Here is a 25796-nt window from a genome sequence, read left to right on the forward strand (position 1 = left end):
ATTTAAATCAAATAAATGAAAGAATCGTTGGTTCAGCACCAAAAATACTGGATACTACATTTCCCATAATGCAACAGGACAGCGTCTTAATAGAAGTTCATAGAAACTCAGTTTTAATTTAGTAGAAACAACTTTTAAGCCATCATTTTGACAAACGGCTCTAAATACTACATTACCCATTAGCCTTTGCTGCTATTTCTATGAAGTGAACTTATTATAATCAAATAAACAGGTTTTTCTGTACTGTAGATTAGAGAAAAACTCTTCCAACTCACACAGGAAACTGGATCTTGGTTTGTAAAATCAGTGGAGTTCTCCTTATAGATGATCACATGAAATATATTTGACATTAACCCTCCTGTTGTCCCTCGACTCAAGGAAGGAAGGAAGGAAGAAGGGAGGAAGGAAAGATGGAAGGAAGGAAAGGAGGAAGGGAAGAGAGGAAGAAGGAAGGAAAGGAGGAGGGAGGAAGGAAAGGAAGGAAGGAAGGACGGAGGGAAAGAAATAAGGAAGGGAGGGAGGGAGAAAGGAAAAGAGGAAGGGAGGAAGGAAGGAAAGAAGAAAAAAGGAAGGGAGGAAGGTTAGGGGGGAGGAAAGAAATAGAGAAGGAGGGAGGGAGGAAGGGAAGGAAGGAAGGGAGGGAGGGAGGAAGGAAAGGAAAGAGGAAGGGAGAAAGAGAGAAGAAGGAATGAAAGATAGAAGGAGGAAGGAAGGACAGATGGAAGAAGGGAAGGTAGGAAGGAAAGAAGGAACAGTCAAAACAGACGTGGTCAATTTGACCCGGAAGACGACACGAAGGATAAAAACTAAACTTTAATTCCACACCGCTGCATCACGGCCTTTGAAAGCTGTTTAAAGATGTTAAACCTGAGTCAGAAAGATGATTATTAAAACTAAGACTTGTAACTGTGATGATGTCATGACTACCTGCGCTGTGATTGGATGTCCCTGACTTCATCTCTGCGCTGATAGGACAAGACGAGCGCACTGAGCCTGAGCAACGTGGCGGGAGTGTTCTACATCCTGATTGGTGGACTGGGACTCGCCATGCTGGTGGCTCTGGTCGAGTTCTGCTACAAGTCCAGGATCGAGTCCAGAAGGATGAAGGTGAGTCCAGTTGTCCAAGTCGTTAAAAGTACTTGTACTTTACTGCTGTACAGTTTGAGGTATTTGTACTTTACTGTAGTACAGTTTGAGGTACTTGTACTTTACTGTAGTACAGTTTAAGGGCGCACTCACACTAGGGCCAGTTGTTCCGTACCGTGCTGAAGCACGGATGTCCCCCCTCCCCTGTCCCCAGCTGGCCCGCACTCACATTACTCAAACCCAAGTGTACTCAAGCACAGTTGCCTCCGACACATTGCTCAAAAACATATAGACAGTTTACTCTCATAAAACATGTACAGTGTGTGTTCGCGTGCTGTGCGCCGGTAAAACACAACACAGCCGATCAGTTAACACAACGCATTATGATTATGATATGATTGTTCTTCTGAGTCCTGCCTGTGTAGTATGCTGTACTAGATACTGGTGTAAAAAAGACTCTAGTAAAAGCAGACGTCCTGATTCAACTCTTGATGCCAGTAAAAATAAGACTTAGTTTAATGACTTAGAAGTCACCAAATGACTTTAACGAATTCCGTTAGTTTATATAATGCAGATTTGTAAAATATTACTTTTATGAGGGTAACAGTTAGATAATAAACTTACTTTTCATAATTGTGGTAGCAGCGGTGCAGCAGATGTAATGAAGTCCACGCAGCACGCTGGATGCTAACTAATATTAAGCCTTTAGCTTATTCATTATAATGTCGATGGACATAAATTGATTTCTTTTGCCTTAATAATGATAAAATAATACACAACAAATGGTTGGATTGGGAATCCATATATGCATAATGTCTTTGCGTTGCATTTAGTGTTGCTTGTGAAATGAACAGGGCTCAGCTAGTGTTGGGGTTCCTGGAACATTGGCTTCTTTTCCCGGGATTTAAAATGTCTTATCTCGGGGGAAATATGAATCCCTAGTGCGCATGCGTGACCAAGTGTACCATGAAGCACACCTCTTCCAAGCGTACCGTACCAGGGAAGTGTACCGTACTCAAGCACGGTACACTTGCACTCACACTAGCCAAATAATCCGGATTTTAGGAGGCAAACGTGCTTGGGCACGGTACGATTGCCTAGTGTGAGTGAACCCTGAGGTACTTGTACTTTACTGCAGTACGACTCTACAGATGTGAGTGTTTGATGATCCACAGCTTTGTTCAGACTGAAACATCTCAACTATTAGATGAATTGTTCAGTTTTAAAGTCCTCAGAAGATAAATCATACTGACTCTTTAACTTTTTATCTACTGTACATATCAGGGTTTGGTTTGTTGAGGCACTTTTAATTCATTACTACAACAAAGGTATAATGTGATCAATCAATCACCTGCTGAGCTGAAGCACAGACGTCTGGCTTATCTAGTCTCATTAATTCACTTACTAAATGACAGTTTAATGTGTGGCTGATGTACTGTAGCGGCTCCACTCAGCTTAATGTTATGTTTCATAAAAGACTCATATTTTAATAAAGGAGTTTTTATTTCAGTTCACACTTGCAGTTCAACGTGTATTCCTTTTTTGGGGGCAATCTACATCTGGAAACTGAGGAAAACAGAAAAATCCATCTACCAGTACCTCTGAAGCTCACTGATCAATATGTTCTGTCCACGCGGGGAGTTCCGGTCCTCTGAAATGAGGCCAACGCGGAAGTACCTTAAAACTGCATTCTATCAAAAGGCCACCAGGGGGCGACCGTTTTGGTGTCAAAAGGACTTCCGTCTCTATACAAGTCAATGGAGAATTCACCAACTTCTCACTTGATTTCTAACCTCAGTAAACGTTTTCAAAATGTGTTTATGGTCTCAATCGCTAGTTTAAAGCCTTCTTCAATGCAGTATGATGTTCATTTGGGACATTTTGGCCTCCCTGATTTTATATGTGACGATAAAGCAGGGTATGCATTAGGGCGTGGCTACGTCGTGATTGACAGGTTGATTGGTTCACAGGTTCAGGAGGGCGCCTCATGCTCCTCCTGATGCCCATATAAGTAGAATCCCTGTTTTTATTTTTCCCAGCATGCACCTGAATTTTTCAAGATGGCGCTGCTCAGATCCGAAACTATTGGCCTCCGAGCAGCAGTCCACAAACCAATGGGTGACGTCACGGATGTTACGTCCATTTTATATACAGTCTATGGTTCTGTCTCATTTCTTGCATTTGCACAAAAAACAAAGTGTAAAAGTTACAGTTTGTAGTTTGATGAAGTGATTATCTAGTGGAAGAATCCAGGAAATGGGTTCAAAACTGCAAATGATCATTTTTAGACTTGATTTTTAGTAGATGAAACAAACAGGATATACCTTGTTCATCAGGAGCTGGATGTATAGCTTCATAGTAACTGTACAAACATGAGAGAGGTGTTCATCTTTTACTCTAAGCAAGAAAGTGAATAAGTGTAGTTCCCAAAACTACTGTTGGAACTATTCCTTTAAATTAATAATAAATAAGTTTCTATTGTGGGTTAAACCTGCATGAACTATCAGCCTTCTGGTACAATGGAGAACAAACTGTGCATCATTTCATATCATTCATACTCCTGTGCATCAGGATGTAGTCTTTAAAGCAGCTCGATGTTTAAAGCAGCAGCCACATTTCTCCCATTTGAAAGTGCATCAACCTAAAATCTGCTTCTGTGCCACTCTGCTCTCCAGCTCCTCTTTATCGCCGGCGTCTGTGTGTGATGAAACTGCAGCCGCCTCATTACAGACTGTGCCGGTTTATACTGAGACTTTGATGGGCTCCTCAAAAGGAACAAACAAGTCATTAGAGCCATTTTCTCCGTCAGTCTGTTACTCTCATCTCTGCTGGACTTTTGTTATTCTCCTCACACGAAAGTGCAAAAAGCAGAGAGGACTTGAAAACCTCGCTGGAGGCGGCGGTGTCACAACATGTCTGGAGGATTTCATCAGTCAGAGCAGATGGAGGAGAGAGCGGAGCAGAGAGAGCGGAGCAGAGTTACACTGCGGTTACCTGCTGCAGAGGTAGATGTTTTCACCTGGAGGAGCAGAGCAGCACACATGGGATGAATAATCAATACACCATGATACTCTCTCTGCTGATACATTATTGATACCGCCATGCATACTGCAACATGTTCTCTTGTAACAGAAGCAGAGGCAAATCTTTACTTGGCTGCAGACTGTTTAACCCTTTGCACCCAAAGCAAGTCACATCAATGAGCATCAAAGTCAAATCTGAACACACAAAGATATGATTCACATCTTGTTATTTTAAAGGATGAGGCTATTTTTCTACATTTCTTTTCTAGTTGTTTGTGTTGGTGTGTGTGTGTGTACAAAGCCTGATATATTTTATTCCTCTGTGCAGTAGACCTCCGTTGTCATCAAAAACAAAAACCCTCACACACTATTCTGGTCAAATTTGACACATTTTGGTATTTGAAAGCTGTAAAAACACCCCAAATGTCTTTTACTCTGATATTTGATGACTTGTCCTAAAGTGATGTTTGTCCATTGAGGCTGTTCTGGGTCAGATTATCTCCGTATCTATTGGCATGTGTTTTAGTGAAATGAATAGTTAATATTCATGTTATGAGGCTGGCTCTAGGCCATAACAAACAAGAGAGACGCACCGTTTCAAAGGAATAACAAAACATATTTATTTAACACAATAATAAGGATAATAACAATAACATGAGGTGTGAGAGTCAGTAAGATCAGTGGTGTAGGATGTGCATGCATGATAAGTATGGTGTGTGTGTGGATGTTGTATGGTGCATAAAAGAAAACCTCAAGAACTGAAACTAAGGCTGCCGAGTCAGCCGGGAAGGCAGGCGTCTGTCTGCAAGGAAAGAGAGGAAGACAATGAGTGAGAAACCGCTTATATAGTAAACCAGATCACCGAGCCCAGGTGCCTCCAGTTACCAGATTGCTAGGCTGGTTCTGCCCACTGCCAACCAGCAACCAACACCAGAAAACTGTCGGTGTGAAACAAGTTCACGGCTATTTCCTGCAGTCTATCTGTCCGCCCTCCTGAACCTGTGAACCAATCAACCTGTCAATCACGATGTAGCCACGCCCTAATGCATACCCTGCTTTATCGTCACATATAAAATCAGGGAGGCCAAAATGTCCCAAATGAACATCATACTGCATTGAAGAAGGCTTTAAACTAGCGATTGAGACCATAAACACATTTTGAAAACGTTTACTGAGGTTAGAAATCAAGTGAGAAGTTGGTGAATTCTCCATTGACTTGTATAGAGACGGAAGTCCTTTTGACACCAAAACGGTCGCCCCCTGGTGGCCTTTTGATAGAATGCAGTTTTAAGTTACTTCCACGTTGGCCTCATTTCAGAGGACCGGAACTCCCCTCCTGGTTTATACAGAAGCGTAACCCTCCCATCCTTTACATTATTATACTATTATATTATCATTATATCAGTGGTATAAAATGATCTTAAATGACAATAATATCATTTATCGTGATTATTTGTGAGACAATATATCGTCCAGCTAAAGCAGCTATATCGTTTACGGCTTAGCAGAGAGAAAAGTTAACATTTCCATCATGTCGCCTCCTATAAGAGATATTCATCATTCAGGACCGTGAATCACAAATCTGCTGTGTGATGTTTTAACAGGTGGCTGTTCAGCCTTCAGGCAGCAGCATTGGTAGTCAGACTGTGTGCAGAGATGAATGCTGTTGTGTTTTGACAGCACATGTCCGTTTGCTAGAGTGAAGGTTGCTACGATGGGGGAAAAAAAACAGAAGCGCAGAAGGAAAGTGAGAGTGCGAGACAAAAGAGGTAGATGCAGTTCCTGTGTTAACCCTCCTGTTGTCCTCAGGTCAAGGAAGGAAGGAAGAGAGGAAGGAAGGGAGGAAAGAAGGAAGGAAGAAGGGAAAGGAGGAAGGAGGGAAGGAAAGGAGTAAGGAGGGCGGGAGGAATGAAGGAAGGAGGGAATGAAGGAAGGGAGGAAGGAAGGAAGGAATGAGTAAGGAAGGAAGGAAGGAGGGAGGAAGGAAGGACAGGAGGAAGGAAAGGAGGAAGGAGGGACAGGAGGAAGGAAAGAAAGAAGGGAGGAAGGAAGGAAGGAATGAGTAAGGAAGGAAGGAAGGAGGGAGGAAGGAAGGAAAGGAGGAAGGAAGGAAAGAAGTGAGGAAAGAAGGATGGGAGGAGGAGGGAGCAAAGAAAGAGGGAAGGAGGGGAAGAAGGAAGGAAAAATTAAAGAAACAGGGAGGAAGGAAAGAAGGAACAGTCAAAAGAGACGGGGTCACTTTGACCCGGGAGGACGACAGGAGGGTTAAACTAATCTATTGTTGAGAAATCAGGTTTACCACAATACCCATGAGCCTCCATATATCTGTAAAAGGTTGATGTTTTCGCAGATAATATCAGCTGACCGATATATTGGACGGGCTGTAGTGAGGGTGACATCATCACTGCTGACAGTATGGGCCAGATAAGATGAAAGAAAAAAAACTTAATGCAAAAATATTAAGGATAGAAAACTTAAAGTCCTTTTCATCATCTCTTCTAATCATACATCTGTCCATCTGTCTGTGTGTGTGTGTGTGTGTGTGTGTGTGTGTGTGTGTAGTAGTAGTAGTAGTAGTAGTACTCCAGCAGCAGTAATAACAGTAAGAAGTTGTTTATGTGTAATTCTGTCTCTGCTCTCAGTGAAACTAATGATGTGGATCCACAGTTAATATCCTTTATCTGGCCTCTGAGGCTCCCGCTCTCTCCGGGAAACGCCGGCTGCCATCGACAGTCGTCAAATAATAACTGCAGGTTCATTTATTTAAGTGAGCAGCGCCGAAACCCAACAACAAAGTCAAACACCATCTTCCCTCCCGCTTCCACCTCATCGGCAGGAAGTCAACAGCTTCCAATCCACCGGAGTCAACCTGCAAACAGTTTAAGCAATTGAAATGGGAAAGCTATAGGATCTGTATATCATCCAGGAGAGTCCTGTGTTTCTGTCTCAGGGATATCGAGGAGACTGTTTCAATGTAATTTGAAACTAGGAATACACAGAATCAGGAGAAACACTTCTGGAGGCAGCGGCCCTTCTCACTTCTCAACTTTATTGGGTGGATTGTTGTTGAAGTTTGGTTCAGACGAGGATCAATCCTAATGACTTTTGTAAGCATTTAGTGTCGGCCTCACAAAGCTGCTGGCACGGCTCTTAACTCTTGTCTTGTTCAAATGTCAGTTTTCAATTCTTTTAGTTAAATCCATCAATATGATGCTCTGAAGAGACAGAACAGTGCTGAGAGGCTGAACCTGCAGTAAATGAGTGATGAGAGGTTTATTTTTGACTGAGGCAGGTTGAAACAGATTCTGCTGCTAAATAAAGATCAACAAGGAATGAAGGAGTCAGGTGAAGATGAATTTTTCACCTGACTCCTTCGTTCATCTCTTAGCCCTCCTGATGCCCTTGAGTCAAGGAAGGAAGGGAGGAAGAAGGAGGAAGGAAGGGAGGAAGGAAGAAGGAATGCAATGAGGGAGGAAGGAAGGAAGAAGGAGGAAGGAAGGAAGAAGGAAGGAAATGAGGGAGGAAGGAAGGAAGAAGGAAGGAAAGGAGGGAGGGAGGAAGGAAGAAGGAAGGAAAGGAGGGGGAAGGAAGGAAAGAAGGGAGGAAGGAAGGAAGGGAGGAAAGACAAGAACGAAGGGAGGAAGGAAAGGAAGGAATGAAGGACGGAGGAAAAAAGGAAGGAAGGTAGGAGGGAGGGAGCGAGGGAGGGAAAAAGGAAAAGAGGAAGGGAGGAAGGAGGGAAAGAAAGACAGAGGAAAGAAGGAAGGGAGGAAGGTAGGACAGAAGGAAGGAATAAAAGGGGGTTTGAGAAAGGAAAGAAGGAAGGGAGGAAAGAGAGAGGAAGGAAGGAAAGAAAGAGAAGGAGGGAGGGAGGAAGGACAGACGGAAGGAAGGGAGGAAAGAAGGAACAGTCTAAACAGACGGGGTCACTTTGACCCGGGAGGACGACAGGAGGGTTAAATCCTTTAAAACTTCCTCCCAGGATCCGCTAAGCTGCTCTGTATGTTAATCAATGTGAGTTTAAATGTTCAAACAGGCTCCTTCTCTTCTTCTCTGTGTTGCAGGAGCTAATTGACGCCGCCATACTGGGCGGAGGAGGTGGGGCAGCGGGGGGCGGTCTAGGAGACGGAGGAGCTTCGGGGCTCGGAGGCGAGAACGGCCGCGTGGTGACCCATGACTTCCCCAAAGCCAGACCTCAGGGTTTACCGTGCATGGGCAAAGCTGCCGGTCTGGGACTGTCCTCCACCGGCATGTGATCACAGCAGAGACTCCTGATTGGACGGAGCGCTCCTGTCTGTCTGTCGTTTGGGAAAGAAAGGAGAAGAGGAAGGAGGAGGTGAGGGGAAGACGTGAGCTAGAGGAAAAGATGGAGGTGGTAGGAAGGAAGAGAAATGAAGGTAAGAGAAGAAAGGAGGGAAGGAAATGGAGAAGGAAAGATGAAAGGAGAGAAAGGGATAGTAAGATGGGAAGAAGAGAGCAGAAGTGAGAGAGAAACAGAAGAATTTAGGAGGAGAAAAGAACAAAATGAAACCACAGAAGATATTTATCAGGCAGGCAGAAAGAGGAGTGTTCATGTTCACTGTGACTGGACTGGATATCACAGGTCTCTGATGAACTGAGTGCACCTGAACACATCTCAACACACCTGGGCTGCATCGACTGGGCTTTAAAAAACTCTCGAAACCTGTCAGACTGAAAATTCTTCAGTGTTTTTCTACTAAACTTCTCTTCTGCAATAATCGAGCCCATGAGGACAAAAAACTGATTCATTTTTTAAAACCTCTGAAAGACTGACTTCACGCACCTGCTCTTCTTCTTTTTTCTTCTTTTCCTCACCTCCTCCTCCTCCTGCAGTTCAGCTCCGTCACCTTCACGCTTAAACACCACTTTCATACCAGAGATGGTTGAGAAGTCAGAGTATGAGCATGTCGACCTTCTAAACCTTTTTATTATAAAACACAGACGGACATTCAGTGATGGGTGATGATGAACCTGAGGAGGAAGATGATGACACCTGAGGAGGAAGATGATGACACCTGATGAGTGAGCCGCCTCCACAGCTTCACATCACGTGTGAAGAGACATTAAATGCTGCATTTTCTGCACAAAATGCTTGATTTTTTTCCTCCACTGACAGTATATTTTTTGGCTCAGACTGTACACTGATGTGATGTCGCCATTAGAGGTTTTTCATAGTTCCAAACGTGTTGCAGCTGATCTGAGACCTTCCAGATAAGACTCAAAAGGAGACGCCCAATTTGAATAGACCAGCGGAAAATTGGACCTGATCCTAATAAGAACAGTCAAGTAGAGCTGTAATGATTAGTTGGTTAATTGATTAGTTGATGAACAAATTACATTTTCATCAGCCTCAGCTTTACGTTCTGTGTAGTGTTAATTAGCAAAGTGGACATAAAAACACAGTTGTGTCCAAATTATTCCATGAAGGGCCTCCGTGTGTCTGCAGGTTTTTGTTCCAACCAATCAAGAGCAAACGATTTGAACAATCAACTGTCTGAAAACTGAGATCAGTTGATTAAATGCTCCTGCTTGGTTGGAATAAAAACCTGCAGACACATGAACCCCTTATGGAATAGTTTGGACGCCTCTGCTGTAGATTCTAGGGTTGTTTCTCAGACCTGGTTGGTGTCTGGTTCATTCGTTTGTGCAGATCTGAACACAACGACCGTATTCAAACAAACAACCACACAGAGACTCTTTGCAGAAAGGCCCTGTTCATAGCTGCATTAACCTGTGTCTGTGCAGAGACACATTACAGTTTACACCTGTTTGTTTCTATTATGCATCTCAAGCAGTCTCTAGTTGACCACTTGTGTCCTGATGTTGTTGCTGACTACATCACTACATCATCAGTCAGACAAGCGACACATTTATTTACATTTTCTTTGTTTAGTGTGGGATAGAGAGCTAAGAGCTTATAAAAATGTTTCATAACTAATATACATGTATGGACCATTCAAACTGTTCAGATTGCTCCAACCACGTATATCTGTGCTCAATTCTTTCAACCATTTACTGAAACAACCTCCACGTCCTGCATTGTCACATATTTTCTTTGTACCTGCTTGTCGGGGACACATCAGGATTTACGTTTACGCTACAAAACATATGTGGTCAGATGTGTCTCAGACCTCCTCAGCAAGTAGCTTGAGTGATCCGATCAAAGTCGGAGGTCTTAGTATTTGTGATTGGATCACCTGAGCTCAATGTTAATGCCAGGTGTGAACAGGGCCGAAACTGATTCTGGAGTGATTTTGTTTGTTGTGGGAACGCGATCTGACCTCCATCTGACCAGAGTCCCATTCAACCGGACTACAAGACGAAGGTCTGGAAACACCTTTAAGGCCCATTTATGCTCAACGTTAAATACGGATACAGACAGAGCCTTCTGTCCGTGCTCCGCGTTCATTTCGTCCGTATTTCTGCACGTTTCCATAAAGCTTACGGATACGGACCAAACGGAGGAGTACCACCGGAAACCATGGGGGGGCAGTGTTGCTGTCACTACCCAATACGTAGCTCTAGTGAGACACGAAGAAGAAATAACAATGGTGGAACTTTTTGAGGAAAGGTTGTGAGAGTTGGTTAGAAACTTTAAACATATGGTTTTTGTCTTTTATGCAAGAGGAACATTATCAATATCTCCTCCACAGTCGCCATGTTTGTTTTTGAGTTTGTTGTTGTCATGAACTTTTGACTCTGTGCTGCCCCCTGGTGGATGTATTGGTTAACATCCATGCCAACGTAAAGGACGCATGGAAGTATGTGAGCAGTGACGGTAACATCGTTTGAAAAGGACGTACGTTGAGCATAAATGGGCCTTTAGTCTTATTATAGTTCCAGTGTGTTGTGTTAAAAATAAAACACTAAATGTCGATTCAATGAACTTTCCTCCGTCTCCTCAGACAACAAACATCAACATGTTGAGGTCAGCTCGGTGAAAAAGACAAAGTATATTTAGAAAGAGTCAGCTGACATCTACCCTTTACTGTTTAGATCCCTCAAACATGTTTTCTGCCTTCGGAGCTGCAGAAAAGACGTCATGTTGTTTATGTTGCTTGAACATTAAGTTTTTTTTAATTTTGAGTGGAATTTTACTGGTTAATGCAAATCTGCTCTGCCTTGTACTTTACATGACTGAATAAACAAAGCTTTGAAGCTCCACTGATCATGTTTAAAGTTTGGATCAGCTGCTGCGGTCGTGTTGCGGTTCAGGTCGGTCACATGTTTCTGCGTATTTTCTCCTCAGTGTTTTCTGGACTGAACTCACGACGCAGCAGCAGCACCACAGTAGAACTTTTTATACTCTATAACTGAACTGAACAAATATCAGGAATAATATGTTCACATTTGTATGATATGAATGATAATGTGCCGAGCTACACTTTGTTTGTCTTTTTAATTGATTTACGAGTTTATAATTATTTTGATTTTGTTGATTCTGTTCAGATCAGTTAATCTATTTAATAAAAACTCTTAACATGATCTCGACTTTTGTCCCTTTTGTAGTTTTGTAAAAATTTGTGTTCCCATAAAGATGAATCCTACAATTTAACCTTTGTGTCGTCCTCCCGGGTCAAATTGACCCCTTCTGTTTTGACTGTTCCTTCTTTCCTCCCTTCCTTCCTTCCATCTGTCCTTCCTCCCTCCCTCCTTCCTTCCTTCCTTCCTTTCCTTCCTCCCTTCCTCCTTTCCTCCCTCCCTACTTCTCTCTTTCTTTCCTCCCCCCTACCTTCCTCCCTTCCTTCTTTCCTTTCTCCCTCCCTCCCTCCTTCCTTCTTTCCTCCCTCCCTCCTTCCTTCCTTCTTTCCTCCATCCTTCCCTCCTTCCTTCCTTCCTTCCTCCCTCCCTCCTTTCCTTCCTACCTTCCTCCCTCCTTTCCTTCCTTTGTCCTTCCTTCCCTCCTTCCTTCCTTCCTTCCTTCCTTCCTTCCTTCCTTCCTTCCTTCCTTCCTTCCTTCCTTCCTTCCTCTCTCCTTTCCTTCCATCCATTCTTCCTTCCTTCCTTCCTCCCTTCCTTCCTTGACTCAGCACAACAGGAGGGTTTATCATATCATGTACATGTTTGAACTTTTATTCTTTAATGACTTCTCCTACATTCCTTCTTGGAAACAGCAGTTGACTCAAGACCCACTTACTGGCTTTTTGTGGAGCTTTTGTCTTCATCTCTAACATCAACTTTTAAGCCGACGTGAATGATAATTCCTAAAAATGTCATCAGTGCATTGGATCATCATACAGTCTACATACATCAAATGTGACATCGTACCCAAGTTTATTAGATGTCCGACAGTGTGACTTGAAAAAACTTATGAAAGCTCAAAGTCTGTAGGAGCCATAGCTGTAGACTAGCTGGTGAACACAGTGGAGCATTTAGATATTTCCTTCAGGAGTTGGTAGAGAGTAAAAACAGAGCTAAGAGAGAGTGAATATTGGACTTTATATTCAGCAGATGGACAAAACATGATGAACTAATGAATGATAATGTTGATCAGTAACTGCTGGATGTGGAAATAAAACAGCTTTTTGATAGCAAGTTCAACATATCTGCTTGATAGCTGATATGTTAGAGTTGAGTTCAAGTGGACAAAACATCAGTTAATGCAGGTTTATCTATAGATGAGGGAAATCAGGCAGTTGTATCTTGTTAGGTTAGTTTGGAGGATTTTTTGCTCCTGTGTCAAACAGTCATTTTAATATCTAACCAATGGAACAATCATTCTCTAAAACTAATGAAGTGCTTTGAGTTTCCTCGATTTAACCATAAAATACAATTAAAAAATTAATGAAATACAGTGACAGTGAATATGTTGCATATTAAACATGTAGTCGTTCTTGTTGTTTGTATAATCAATGTGTCTGCAGCATTAAGTAGAATTAATAACCTGATTTAAATGGAAATGTTGCCAATTGTTGAAGTTCCTGTACGATAGCTTGTCTCAACATGACATTTGAGAACTTTGGCTTCTTTTGGTCAATAAAAAACAGCTTTATATTTCTAGTAAAGTTGGACTGTGGTGTTCACGTCCTGCTGTATATTTCCCTCATCTGTTGTTTTGTAGATCATTATAAAGTAATGTGATGATGCTCTGAAGCCACAGGGTGTCACCAGATGGGACGTTAAATCTGATTTCGTCTCCAATTTTCTGCTTGACATGAGACTCTTTGTTTCCGGTCTATTGAAGGTATGAATCTCCTCTTCAGGCCGGTTTAGCTGTCAGATGATTCAGACTCTCTCCAGTTTACTTATCTAACTAATTATACTTTTCTAGTGCAGAAATGCAGTTTACAGACAAATGTAACGTAGTGATTGAGTCTGTAAAACTTTCTCAGTAAAGACATCAAGCTCTGAAAGAAAAGTTGCTCAAATGTCTGTAAATATAAAAACACACTTTGTGATTAAAGTTAGACAGCAAAAATCCACTTTAGAGACGACTGACGGGAAAGGGTTAGAAGGAAGGGAGAAGGAAGGGAGAAGGAAGGAAGGGAGGGAGGAAGGAAGGATGGGAGGAAGGAAGAAGGAAGGAGTAGAAAGTACAACATTTCCCTCCGAGATGTAGAAAGTAGCATCACATGGAAATACTGCAGTAAAGTACAAGTACCTCAAACTGTACTACTGTAGAGTACAAATACCTCAAACTGTACTACAGTAAAGTATAGGTACCTCAAACTGTTCTACAGTAGAGTACAAGTACCTGAAAATTGTACCTACAGCACTTGAGTAAATATATATAGTTACTGTTCATACAACAAAGTTCAGTAAATGAATATCTTTGTCTTTGCCTCTGGTTTTCTCCTCCAGTCTTCAGCTCAGTTCTTTTTGACTCTTTCACCTTTTCTTCTTCTGATTTTTCTTCAATCGATCCGTTTCTTGGTGCAGTGTCCTAATTTCCACCTTTCCTCTTATAACTTCTCTTTTTCCCTCCACAAACACTCTCATCGCCTTTGTCTTCATGACATTTCTTTCTCTCTCTTATGTCTCCATCTTTTTCCTCCTTGTTTCTCTCCATTAGTTTTTGCTCTTTTCCCGAGCTCTCAGGACCTTTCATTGAATGGTTCTGTGTCCTGAGGGGGACATCATATCACGTAACACCTCATTACTCCCCCGGCTGTGAGGGAGGACGGAGACAGACGGGGTTGAAACAAAGCCGACAATTAGCCCCAGAAAAGGCCCTGATTAGGAGTTTGTGGTCCATTACCTTCCGCTGCTCGCCCTCGTAGAAACAGTGAGGAGGAGGAGGACCGGTTCCCTGAGGGGCCGACACACAACACCAGACCATTCTTCACTTTGAGCAGATAGAAAGAAGTTTGAAATGAAAGTGGAAATGAGCTGAAGGGTTTCCAGCACTCTGAGAACCATAAGTGTTAAAGTGGTAATGCTAAAGTTTCAGTGTCAGTGTGATGTGCACTTATAGAGTTATGTTTGTGTAATTCCAGGTCAGTTTGGTGAATGAGGATTGGGAGTGTGTAACCTAGGTAACCAAAATGTCACAGTTAATAAAAACAATTGCAGTGAATGAATAAATAAATGTTTTAAGTTCATGGTTCATTTAATGTTGTTAAAAATGTTACAAGGTTTAAAAACAATGATATTAACCTCGAGTCAAGGAAGGAAGGGAGGAGGGAGGAATGAAGGGAGGGAGGAAGGAAGGAAGGAAGGGAGGAAGAAGGAAGGAAGGGAGGAGGGAGGAAGGGAGGGAGGAAGGAAGGAGGGAAGGAAGGAAGGTAGGATAGGAGGAAGCAGGGAGGGAGGGAGAAAGGAAAATAGGAAGGAAAGAAGGACAGAGGAAAGAAGGACAGAGGAAAGAAGGAAGGGGGAAAGAAGGACGGAGGAAAGAAGGAAGGAAGGACGGACGGAGGAAAGAAGGAGGGAAGGTAGCAGGGAGGGAGGAAAGAAGGAAGGAGGGAGGGAGGAGAAAGGAAAAGAGGAAGGGAGGAAGGAAAGAAGGACAGAGGAAAGAATAAAGAGAGGAAGGAAGGAAGGACGGAGGAAAGAAGGAAGGAAGGGAGGAAAGAAAGAGAGAAGGACAGAGGGAGGAAGGACAGTGGGAAGGAAGGAAGGGAGGAAAGAAGGAACAGTCAAAACAGACGGGGTCAATTTGACCTGGGAGGACGACACAAAGGTTAAAATAGTTGCAACTAGAAACAGTAAGTGTGATTGGATGGAAAGTCAAACAGGGACGCACACAAATCAACTGTTTTTAAACAAAAAATAATGTTTTTATTTGGAATAAATATAGTTTATGATATCAGGGACTGAACCTGGGCATTTAGGGGATGAGACCAGGACGCGGATTCACTGCTGAACCCTCTGGAGATGTTGTTGGCCTATCAGTGAAACATGGAGGAAGGAGGATGACATCACTCACCGGACCGTCCCACAGAGTCCTGGCAGCTCTAATGTGCAACTAAAGGATATTATTAGGGATTAACAGGGATATGCATTTAATCCTGAAAGTAATACAAGGCAGCTTTATTTATATATAGAGCATTTCATACACAATGGCAGCTCAATGTGCCTTACATAAAACAAACATTTAACAGTAAGAATTGGAAACAAAAAAACTTAAAAAACGTGCAATTTGAGAAATAAAAGTAAAACCCGATAATAGTCATCCTACCAGAAAGAAAGAAAAATTAAATAAAAACTAGAATATGAAGTTAGATTAAAAGTTTAAAATGTGTTTTTATTGTAATATTTTAGATGCAAACTCCATGTTGGCCATTGTAGACATGGTGAAAAAGACCATGTACTAATTAAAAATGATTTAAAATGTGTATGTTATTGTTTAAGAATAGCATTATCTCATATATTATGTAATTAAGAACATTTTAATTAACAGCTTTAAACTTTAGAAACACAATTTAACACATTTTTATGCTTTATACATCTCATTAAATGGTAGGATGACCCTTGAATGTAGGCTACTGTCCCTTTAACCACGTGACAGTATAACAGCCAATCATTGAACACGTTTATCTCCGTTTACCTGAGAGACAGCAGAGAGAACAGCTGTTCAGAGGAGTTAAAACAAAGAAGAAGGAAACAAACTTTTTGACGCTATAAACTTTATTTTTTACTGGTTTTGGATGATTTTTCTCTCCATCATGTTGAAGATTCACGTTAATTGAACAGGAGTCGGTGAGTTAATTGATTCTTTTAATCATGTAATCAGTTCATTTCCTTGTTTATCTGTAAAGTATTAAAGTTTGATCTGCTTTTTAGGCAAGCTGAGGTAGTAATGTTGAGTTGTGAAACATGCATCTGTAAATATTTCACTGTAAAAACGAAACAGAAGCTAAAACAATATGTTCATACTGCAAACTGTACATTTAAAGAGCTTTAAGCATTGCTGAACTGGTTGTTAAATCTGAAGTTATTATTGGTTTTGCACTTAGTAATGACATTTTAAGTTTGTATTTAAGATTTAAGTGGCGTTTTATTTTATTTGGCTTCTGAGATATATTAGTAATGCAGATGAATGCGTGAAAGATAAGCAAATAAGAGAAATAACCAGGAATAATGAGTTTAAACTAGAATACATTGAGAAAATAAACATAGTTAACTACAAAGAAAGGGGGACAAATGGTAGTTAAACCCTAAAATACGAACTTAAAGTCCATTAGGTTTAAAAAAAAAAAATCGGTTTAAATCAATCAAATCCAATCTACTTTATTTATATAGCACAATGTTAACAAACACAAGGGTTTCCAAAGTGCTGCACAACAAGATAAAACACAATACATAGATAACACAATAAAAGCACAATAAAAAGATGAAGTACACAATAGAAAGATACATCAAATAAACTGAGGAATTAAAGGCACTAACAACTAATTTACTAAAGAAATTGGGGAAGTTTGAGATATATTTGAGCTGAGTGTTCATGTCTGTGTGAAGTTTGTATTGTGATACTAATTTATGTGTTTTTAACTTAACTGGGATTTAAACTTACTGTCTGGTCTGTTGTATATTATTGCCAATGCTTTCATTCATTCATCATTCAGCTGTTAACCTTCTCAGATGCTACACATGGTTATATTTGGACTTTTATTTAACTCTTGGGTGAAGTTTTTTCCTCAGAGCAGCTTATACCCTTTTCCCAGCATGCTCTCCCCTCCACACCTGTCCTGCTCCCAGCCAATCAGCTCCTGTGTCTTACCTGTCCCTTGTAGTTTCATTAGTTCAGTTTGTATGTTTATGTTTGTATGTTTGTAGTTAAGTCCTGGTTTTCAGCCAGGCGGGGAGTTCTGGTCCTCTGAAATGAGGCCAACGCGGAAGCAACTTAAAACTGCATTCTATCAAAAGGCCACCAGGGGGCGACCGTTTTGGTGTCAAAAGGACTTCCGTCTCTATACAAGTCAATGGAGAATTCACCAACTTCTCACTTGATTTCTAACCTCAGTAAACGTTTTCAAAATGTGTTTATGGTCTCAATCGCTAGTTTAAAGCCTTCTACAATGCAGTATGATGTTCATTTGGGACATTTTGGCCTCCCTGATTTTATATGTGACGATAAAGCAGGGTATGCATTAGGGCGTGGCTACGTGGTGATTGACAGGTTGATTGGTTCACAGGTTCAGGAGGGCGCCTCATGCTCCTCCTGATGCCCATATAAGTAGAATCCCTGTTTTTATTTTTCCCAGCATGCACCTGAAATTTTCAAGATGGCGCTGCTCAAATCCGAAACTATTGGCCTCCGAGCAGCAGTCCACAAACCAATGGGTGACGTCACGGATGTTACGTCCATTTCTTATATACAGTCTATGTTTTCAGCTCAGTCGTGTTGGATGCAGAACCTTCCCTTCTTGGGTTGTGATGACATGTTTGTGCCTTTAAAATATAAATATGCCATGAATCAATCAACAACATATCCATTTAATTTATCTGATTCACTTCTTTGTTCTCACCACTGTCTCTTTATTCACTCTTTAACTCGCTCAACAGCCACTGCTCGCTCTCTTTTCTCTCATCTTCTTTTTGAAAATGAGTCCTGTTTAATTTTACTTTCAACATAATTAGATATAGAGAAATGTCCTCTCCTTGTCCTGCAGTCAGATTTCACAGGGAACCAGTTTGCAGGCAGTTAAATAATTATAGAAATAGCAAGAAATCTTCTCGCTTATGTGGGTCATATATATAGGCATCTGTTTCGTAACCAGTTAAAAGTTCCTTGTAGTAACTTTAAGGCTCCGTATTAATGTGAGTGATGCGAGTCGTCACCGTCAGTCTGTGATAAGAGTTTTTCAGCCTGCAGCTCAGCAGCTGAGCAGCACAGACTGCCTTTAATATCCTGCCGAGTTTAACCATCATGACCTTCTTCCCAGATCGGCTAACACCACCATCTCCTGAATCATGACTCCACATTATAGCTGGTTTATCTGTTCTTAGAGACTCACTGGTAGCGAAGGAAAAGGTCCATGGGGTCGTTAAAATCTCGAGGGTTTATCATGTCAGGAGTGGAAGTGTGATAAGGAAATTATATGGCTGTATTATATTTGGAAATGTATTGTATAAGTGTGGAAATTGTGTCCTGATGGTGGCGCTAGAGGAGAGATAAGAGAGTACCAGTGTTATTTAACACTGAGACTTGTTTTTGTTGAATATGTGCAGATATTTTATAATGTTTCTTTTAACCCTCTGAACCCTAAATCCCGCCGTCGGGATCAAAATACCACTTATCTTTAAATGACCGGCATTTAAAAACCATTTGTCCAATACAAAAACTGATTTCTGCTCAGAGCCGCTCAGCACCAATGATTATGCTCTATTACGCCTTCAAAACTTGTTACAGGGCAAATTGAACAATTTTTTATACTTCTCAGGAAACATTGTTGAGTTACATTTGGCTTTAGCCATGGTTGTCCTGAACCCATAGAGCTGCAGGACTTCATATTGCAGAGAAAAATGAAACCACAGCGAGTAAAAATGTGACAGAAACAAACCGCCTGGAATTACAAATATCAAATAAGGTCTCAAAATGTGTAGATTCTTTGAATGTAGTGCCACCACCAATATTTTCTTATGTTCCTTAGGCTTGAGGGGTACCTGAAAATGTGTTGTATACACTAATTCCTTATTTTTTCAATTTTTAAAAGGATAAAATCAGAGAAATTCAATTTCCGTTTTTCTTTTTTCTATTGAGTTTTCTAGTTTTTAAATGTTGTTACACTGCATGAAGACATAATTGAGTTACATCAGCCTATAGCCATGGTTGTCCTGAATCTAAAGAGGTGCAGGACTTCACTTTGCAGAGAACAATGAGACCACAGTGAGTAAAAATGTGACAGAAGCAAAAAACGACCAGAAACTGCTTGATTCAGAGGATTAAAGGAGAAGTTTGGTAATAATATGTATTTTTCTAACAATGAAAAAACCAAAACCAACATGAATTGTGGCTGTAGATTCATCCGCCGCTGAAAGTAGTCCCTGCCAAATGCACAATATCTCCAGCTGTTTTAGGAAATTACAGATCCTTTTTTAAACAAATTATATGAGTTTATTTATGAATTGTTTTTCAAGATTATGTCTGAAAGGAAGAAAAAACAATATTAATTTAAACAATCCATTTATACTTTTTCTTTCTTTCTTTTTTCTCCCCGCTCTTCATCTCCGTCATCTCCGGCCTACTTCTCCGTCAGAGTTAACAGCCCGAGGTTACAGGACAGAGATCTGAAGGAATCTGATTAATTGTAAGGTGGTTTTTCAATTAAAAATAACACAGCGCGCCCTGAAGAGACTCCTCCGTATCCCTCCTCCGTCTCCCTCCATCAGCCTCGCAGCACATTACGTCGTCTAAGTCCACCGACCGTCTGACGTTTTTCTAACCCAGTTTAGATGAAACCACGCGTACTTCCTTATGATTGGAGCGAAAATGCGTTGGCAGGGATGAGCCAAGCTAACATCTGTTGTCATTTTCATTGTAGGACTAATAATATATCACCTTATCAAGTTTTAATATTTCTTTCAGGCGAGAAAGTAAGCATGTGATCAGTTTGTCCAAATAACGCCTGTTTGGAAATCTGCTGCAAGGTTTTTGAAGATGTTTTTTGGGCCCGCTGGCCAGATGAGACTCTCTATGAGGTTCTATATGTACAGTACAGATATCAGCACATTTATGGCGCTTTTCCACTACACAGTTCCAGCTCGACTCGAGTCAGGTGTTTTTTGCGTCTCCATCAGGGATAGTACCTGGTACCTGGTACTTTTTTAGTACCTGCTCTGCCGAGGTTCTAAGCGAGCCGAGCTGATACTAAATGTGACATCAACAGACTGCCGGCCGCTGATTGGTCAGAGAGTCACTGGAAGAGTCATGAGCCGTCCCACACAAGAATCAAACCCGGCATTTTTAAATACCAACAACAGCGTTACAGAGATTAGTTTCTCTTCTCTTGCTTTGTGTGAGACAGAAAGCCTCATACAGCAGCAAGTACACCATGTCCTCCATTGTTTATGTGTTTGTGTCGCGTAGAAAACAAAGTCACGGCAGTTTAACGCAGCCGTGCTATGTCGACCCCGCTCACATTGAGGAGGAACTTTTTTGTAATGGAAAAGATTCCTGGTACCATGTCGAGTCGAGCCGAGCCGAGCCGAGTAGTGCTAGAACTGTATAGTGGAAGAGCGCCATAATAAACACACTATACTGGTTAGTAGATCAGTTCATTGTTGGTTTGGATCCAAACATGAGATTTGTTCATAATGATGCTTACATAGAAACACACATAGAACAGGGAGATATGCATATGAACACACACAGAAGCATGATGAAGCTCTGGCTCGTGTTGAGGGATTATAAAATCACACACAACATCACATAATGATAAGTCCTGGAAGGAGACGGATGATTTATTGAGGAATTATGAAAGAACATCTGTTGAAAACTGTCAGATAAGAAGAAAAGTGCACAAATGACACTAAAGCTGTCAGACTGACGCAGGAACGAGAGAAAAAAAAGCTCTTTGTGTTCACGAGGCAGCTGGTTCAACCTCTCAGAGAGGATTATGGGGGTTTAAAGTGACCATCAAACATGGGCGCAAGTTGAGCAACCCACACATGATTGGCTGTCAGGGAATTAACGAAAGCCAATCAAAGCGTGCAAAATGTAATTATGGCTTTTGGTTTACGGTGACTTGTTACAGCGGAGAGTCCTTATCAGCGGCAGCAGATAGAGCCGTGATTATTATTATCATCATGTGATGAGTAACTCTAATTATTGGGCTGCAGAGATGATAGGAGGAGCTGCTCATCACAGAGGGAAACCTGTGTCAGACTGTTCTTGCACATTTCAGACTAAATTGCATGAACATGACTTTACGACTACATTTTTTCTGGACTAAATGTTAAAGAATAAATTTGGTTTTTATTCCCAACAATCCCGCAAACCAAGACCAACAAAGACTCAATAATTCCTAACTTCCCTACTCTGTCTTTGGCGCTCAAGTCCTTTTGTTAATAAAGACGTAAACCTTTAAAGTCAAACTGAAATTAGACTGTTTTGTCCACTACAGCAACAACCAATAAGGATTCTGTAACTGTAACCCAACGGGGAAACTGTGTGAGAAAATATTACAAACCAAAAGGGATAAATTTACATTTTAAATTCTTTGATTTCACAATGGCGCAACTTAGTTTTACATTATTTAAATTAATTACCATTTCATCTGGTTAGGTAGCTGGATTCCTTGATTCCAAAAAGCAAATCAAATAATTTAGTCAGAGCAGACGGTCACACTGAGCCTGATTGCATCCTGATACACAACACAAGAATCCATATTAGTGTTTTGATGATGATGGTGGAGATCCCATAAGGTGTTCAGTTGTGTTTAGATGTGGTGACTGTGAAGGCCTCAGCATCTGATTCACACCATGTTCAGACTCATCAAACCAGTCAGTGACTCCTCATGTTCTCTGGATGGAAGAAACCACTCCCATCAGGATAGACATGTTACATCATAGACTAAAGACTCACAACTAATTTGTATTGATTTGTGGTGACCCTTCCCTCCCAAGTGGACCCAAACCATGCTAGCAAAATGCCCGCCATCCTGATGCATAACATTCAGACCTGTACCGTTCTCTTGCTGAAAGCCACACATACTTTCTCTTACTTCTGGAGAATAAGTTGAAGGATTACTCATCTGACCAGATCACTTTATTCCACATCTCTGCACATCAGTATCTGTGCTTTTTACACAACTGAACTCACAAATGTGCATTCATCTTTGTAATGAGGGGTTTATGCGCTGCAGCCCTGTTATAATATCTCTCCTCTATGTAATTATCGACTGACTCTTCTCGCTGACAGTCTGATTACGTCCTGCGTTGACATTCTCGGTCACCTGAGGAAGAGTTGCTCTTCTGTTTCTCTTACATATCGCACTAATGCACGTGCATCATGGTCATATACCACAGTTTCGCACCGTATTTACTGATGTTTTTCTCATAGATCTAAATGCAGATGTCACTTTAGTCACTGTTCCTATTGAGACAGCAGCCAGCAGCTCCAACAATCAACCCTAATTCAGAGTCACTTACTTTTCCTCTCGCCATCTTGATACAAAATCACAATCAACTAGGTCTGCTCAGCATTTATATTCTGTCTGTCAGTGTTAACGCGTTAATCACAATGTGAATAAGGGGCTAGGGGTTTTTCTTTTTTAATCCTGTTAATCGTGCTGTGTTTATAATGTGGAACAGGAACAGTGCAATCCTTCCAAAAAAAATGTATTTAACAGAATAAGCACTTTGAAGTTGACCACACTGTTGTTGTAGCATTTCTTTACTGTATTTTTGAAGTAGACGTTGCGTTACATCAGACTCACTGCACTGAAATAAATCTAAGAATCAAGTTCATCAAGCAGATTTCTTTGCATTCATTTGATTCCCAATCAAGATACACTCGTAAGAACTGCTTTACATTGTTAATATGGACCTAAAAACTTTAAACATGCGATAAAAAAATGCAATGAAGCCCTAAGCTTTTATAAATGCCACAGATCATGATTGGATGTTAATTGCTTGATTGTACCATTTCGTGCACCTGTGTGGAAGCATCTGCAGTTGTCACGTGTCTCCAAACATAGGTTCAGTGTTTTTTAAAATTTAAAAAACACCTCAGTCTGTAGGTCAACCAGCTGCACTCAAGTCCAGTAAAATGAGAATAGTGACATTTGTCCAAACTCACAAGGTTGTCATTTGTTACTCTGCAGAGTGACGTTTCTGTACTATAATGCTTTTTAAAGACTGAAGGAAATAAATTGCTTCCTTCCATTATTTCTAAAAGCTGCTCAACAACCACATCTTCAGCAATTTTTGAAACCAAAGGTAATTTGGATAAAGGTCAGTATAGTTATGAGGGACTGTTGAATGTAGACCAGGTTTCTTAACCCTCCTGTTGTCCTCGAGTCAAGGAAGGAAGGAAGAAAGGAAGAAAAGGAGGGAGGGAGGAAGGAAGGAAGAAAAGGAGGGAGGGAGGGAGGAAGGAAGGGAGGAAAGGAAAGAAGGAAGGGAGGAAAGATGGAAGGAAGGAGGGAAGGAAGGAAGGAAGGAAGGGGGGAGGAAGGACAGACGGAAGGAAGGAAGGAAGAAAAGGAAGGAGGGAGGGAGGAAGGAAGGGAGGAAAGATGGAAGGAAGGAATGGATGGAAGGAGGGAAGGAAGGAAGTAAGAAAAGGAGGGAACGGAAGGAAGGAAGGAAGGAAGGAAGGAAGGAAGGAAGGAAGAAGGGAGGAAGGACAGACGGAAGGAAGGAAGGGTGGAAAGAAGGAACAGTCAAAACAGACAATTTGACCCGGGAGGACGACACAAAGGTTAAGGAAAGGACCATGACAGATAGAAGAGGCTGGTTCACAATGCTAAGAAGCCAAGGGGGGGGGGGGGCTCTCTGAACAACTTGGTGGGGAGAATATTACATGTACAAGTAGACCAGATCCCTGAGGGTAATGTGGAGTAAACTCATGTAGCAGCGTGATGGAGGGTGAAGGTTCAGGTGAAGGTAGCAGCCAACCAGCAGGAGTAATTGATGCTTTGATGTTTTTCAATCTTTTTAATGAAATATTTTGGAAACTACTCACAGTCCTCTGCAGAGATGCACAAACAGTAGCTGGAGCAGAGTTTACTAGACTGTTGATGAAGGTTGGGTACCTTTCACATTTGAACCGATACCAGTACCAATACCAGTACCGATGCCAGTACCAATACCAGTACCTGGTGTTCGGTATCGGTTCTCAACAGTACTTAATTTCGGTACTTTACTCTAAATCTGTAACTCCTGAAGTATCAACCCAGAAAGTCCCAGAATTCTTACTTTACATTTTTTTGAACATTTTAAAAACAATACAAAAGTATGAAAATATGAACATATAAATATAGACTATAATTACTGTAGTGATATTTTAGTGGTACCTGTTCATCTAAGTGATTTGATTTTTACCCAAATGTATTTTGAAAGTCTTCAAATTATTAATATTTATTAAACATAAAGTGCTTAAAATCAGGATGTGGGTCACAGCATCACACACACTTATAAAGCTGTATGTGTGTATGTGTGTAGACATGTAGACACACTTTAGAGCGTTTAGGAGGCATCTTGGCTGCTGAACTGCTAAGCGTGGTAACTCAAATTCACCACGACTGCACCACCACAGACGGGTTGTAGCTGCTGTGGCAGTGGACCAATCACATGCTGCATTAAAGAGAAGAATGCTTGCTGTTGATTGGCTGAGAGCAAGTCCATACAGATAGTCATATTTTCTAGTTCTGGGTGCAAAAAGGATCGATTGCAGGTATCGTTTGATCGGAGATGTTTGGATACTACTAGGTATTGATTTATTTCAGTCAATACCTTAAAGGTACAGATACCCAGCCCTATACATGATGCTTGTTTCACAGTATGAATGTGATTTTTTTTCTAGTGTCATAATAGGCGCTGTCTTCTTAATCCACTAGAGATGGTTCATTTCTACTATTAAATGATGATTAAGTGATGTGACTCACTGACATGTTTTTAACAGTGGAGATCTACAGCTGATGACCATCCAAATCCTTTGAGGAGGATATTTTGCAGACTAGGAACCAGAATGAAAATTAATCGGCAACTATAATGATGATTAATAGTTTTTCAAGCTGTTTGCAGTCTCTCCAGTTTGAGGATTTGCTACTTTTCTCAGTTTTTCTGTCTTTGTAAACAACCTAAAATACCAACATCAATCTGGACTTTGCCGCCGCTCACACTGAGCTCTGGGAAACTGTGATTGATGTTTTTCATTCATTTTTTCTGTCACTTTATTGACCAAATAATTGACTGATTAAATAAAATAGTCAGCAGATTAATCGATAGGTAAAGTTATCGTTATTTGCAGCCTTAGATAAAAACCAAAGTGGAACCAGCTGTCTGAAGTCAGAGAGTGTACAGTATGTTCAGTCAAATAAATGACAGTAATTAAGGACAGCTCTGTGAGTCGGGGATCAGTTATAGAGCCTGACATTCAGACTGAAAGAGGCAATCAGCATCATTATCACTGCGGGTCATGACCTGCTGAGTCATGACTCAGCTGCCCTGAAAACACACTTTCTAATGTTGAACGTTGACTAGACGACTAACTTAAGTAAACTGTGATTCCTCATCATCATCATCAACCTGCTCTGAAAAGCAACAAACATTCAGGTC

General features: G+C 41.1%; 1 protein-coding gene across 1 annotated transcript in view; it reads left to right on the forward strand.

Annotated features, from left to right (window-relative positions):
- Nucleotides 1–8365, forward strand: part of LOC133993570 (glutamate receptor 1-like) — a 73593-nt gene extending 65228 nt beyond the window's left edge. The window contains exons 16-17 of the mRNA XM_062432561.1: nt 973–1107; nt 8174–8365. Coding sequence (XP_062288545.1) covers nt 973–1107; nt 8174–8365 — 327 coding nt within the window. The remainder of the gene's footprint in view (nt 1–972; nt 1108–8173) is intronic.
- Nucleotides 8366–25796: the final 17431 nt, after the last annotated feature.

Source organism: Scomber scombrus, chromosome 14 (genome assembly GCF_963691925.1).
Source record: "Scomber scombrus chromosome 14, fScoSco1.1, whole genome shotgun sequence".
NCBI lineage: Eukaryota > Metazoa > Chordata > Actinopteri > Scombriformes > Scombridae > Scomber > Scomber scombrus.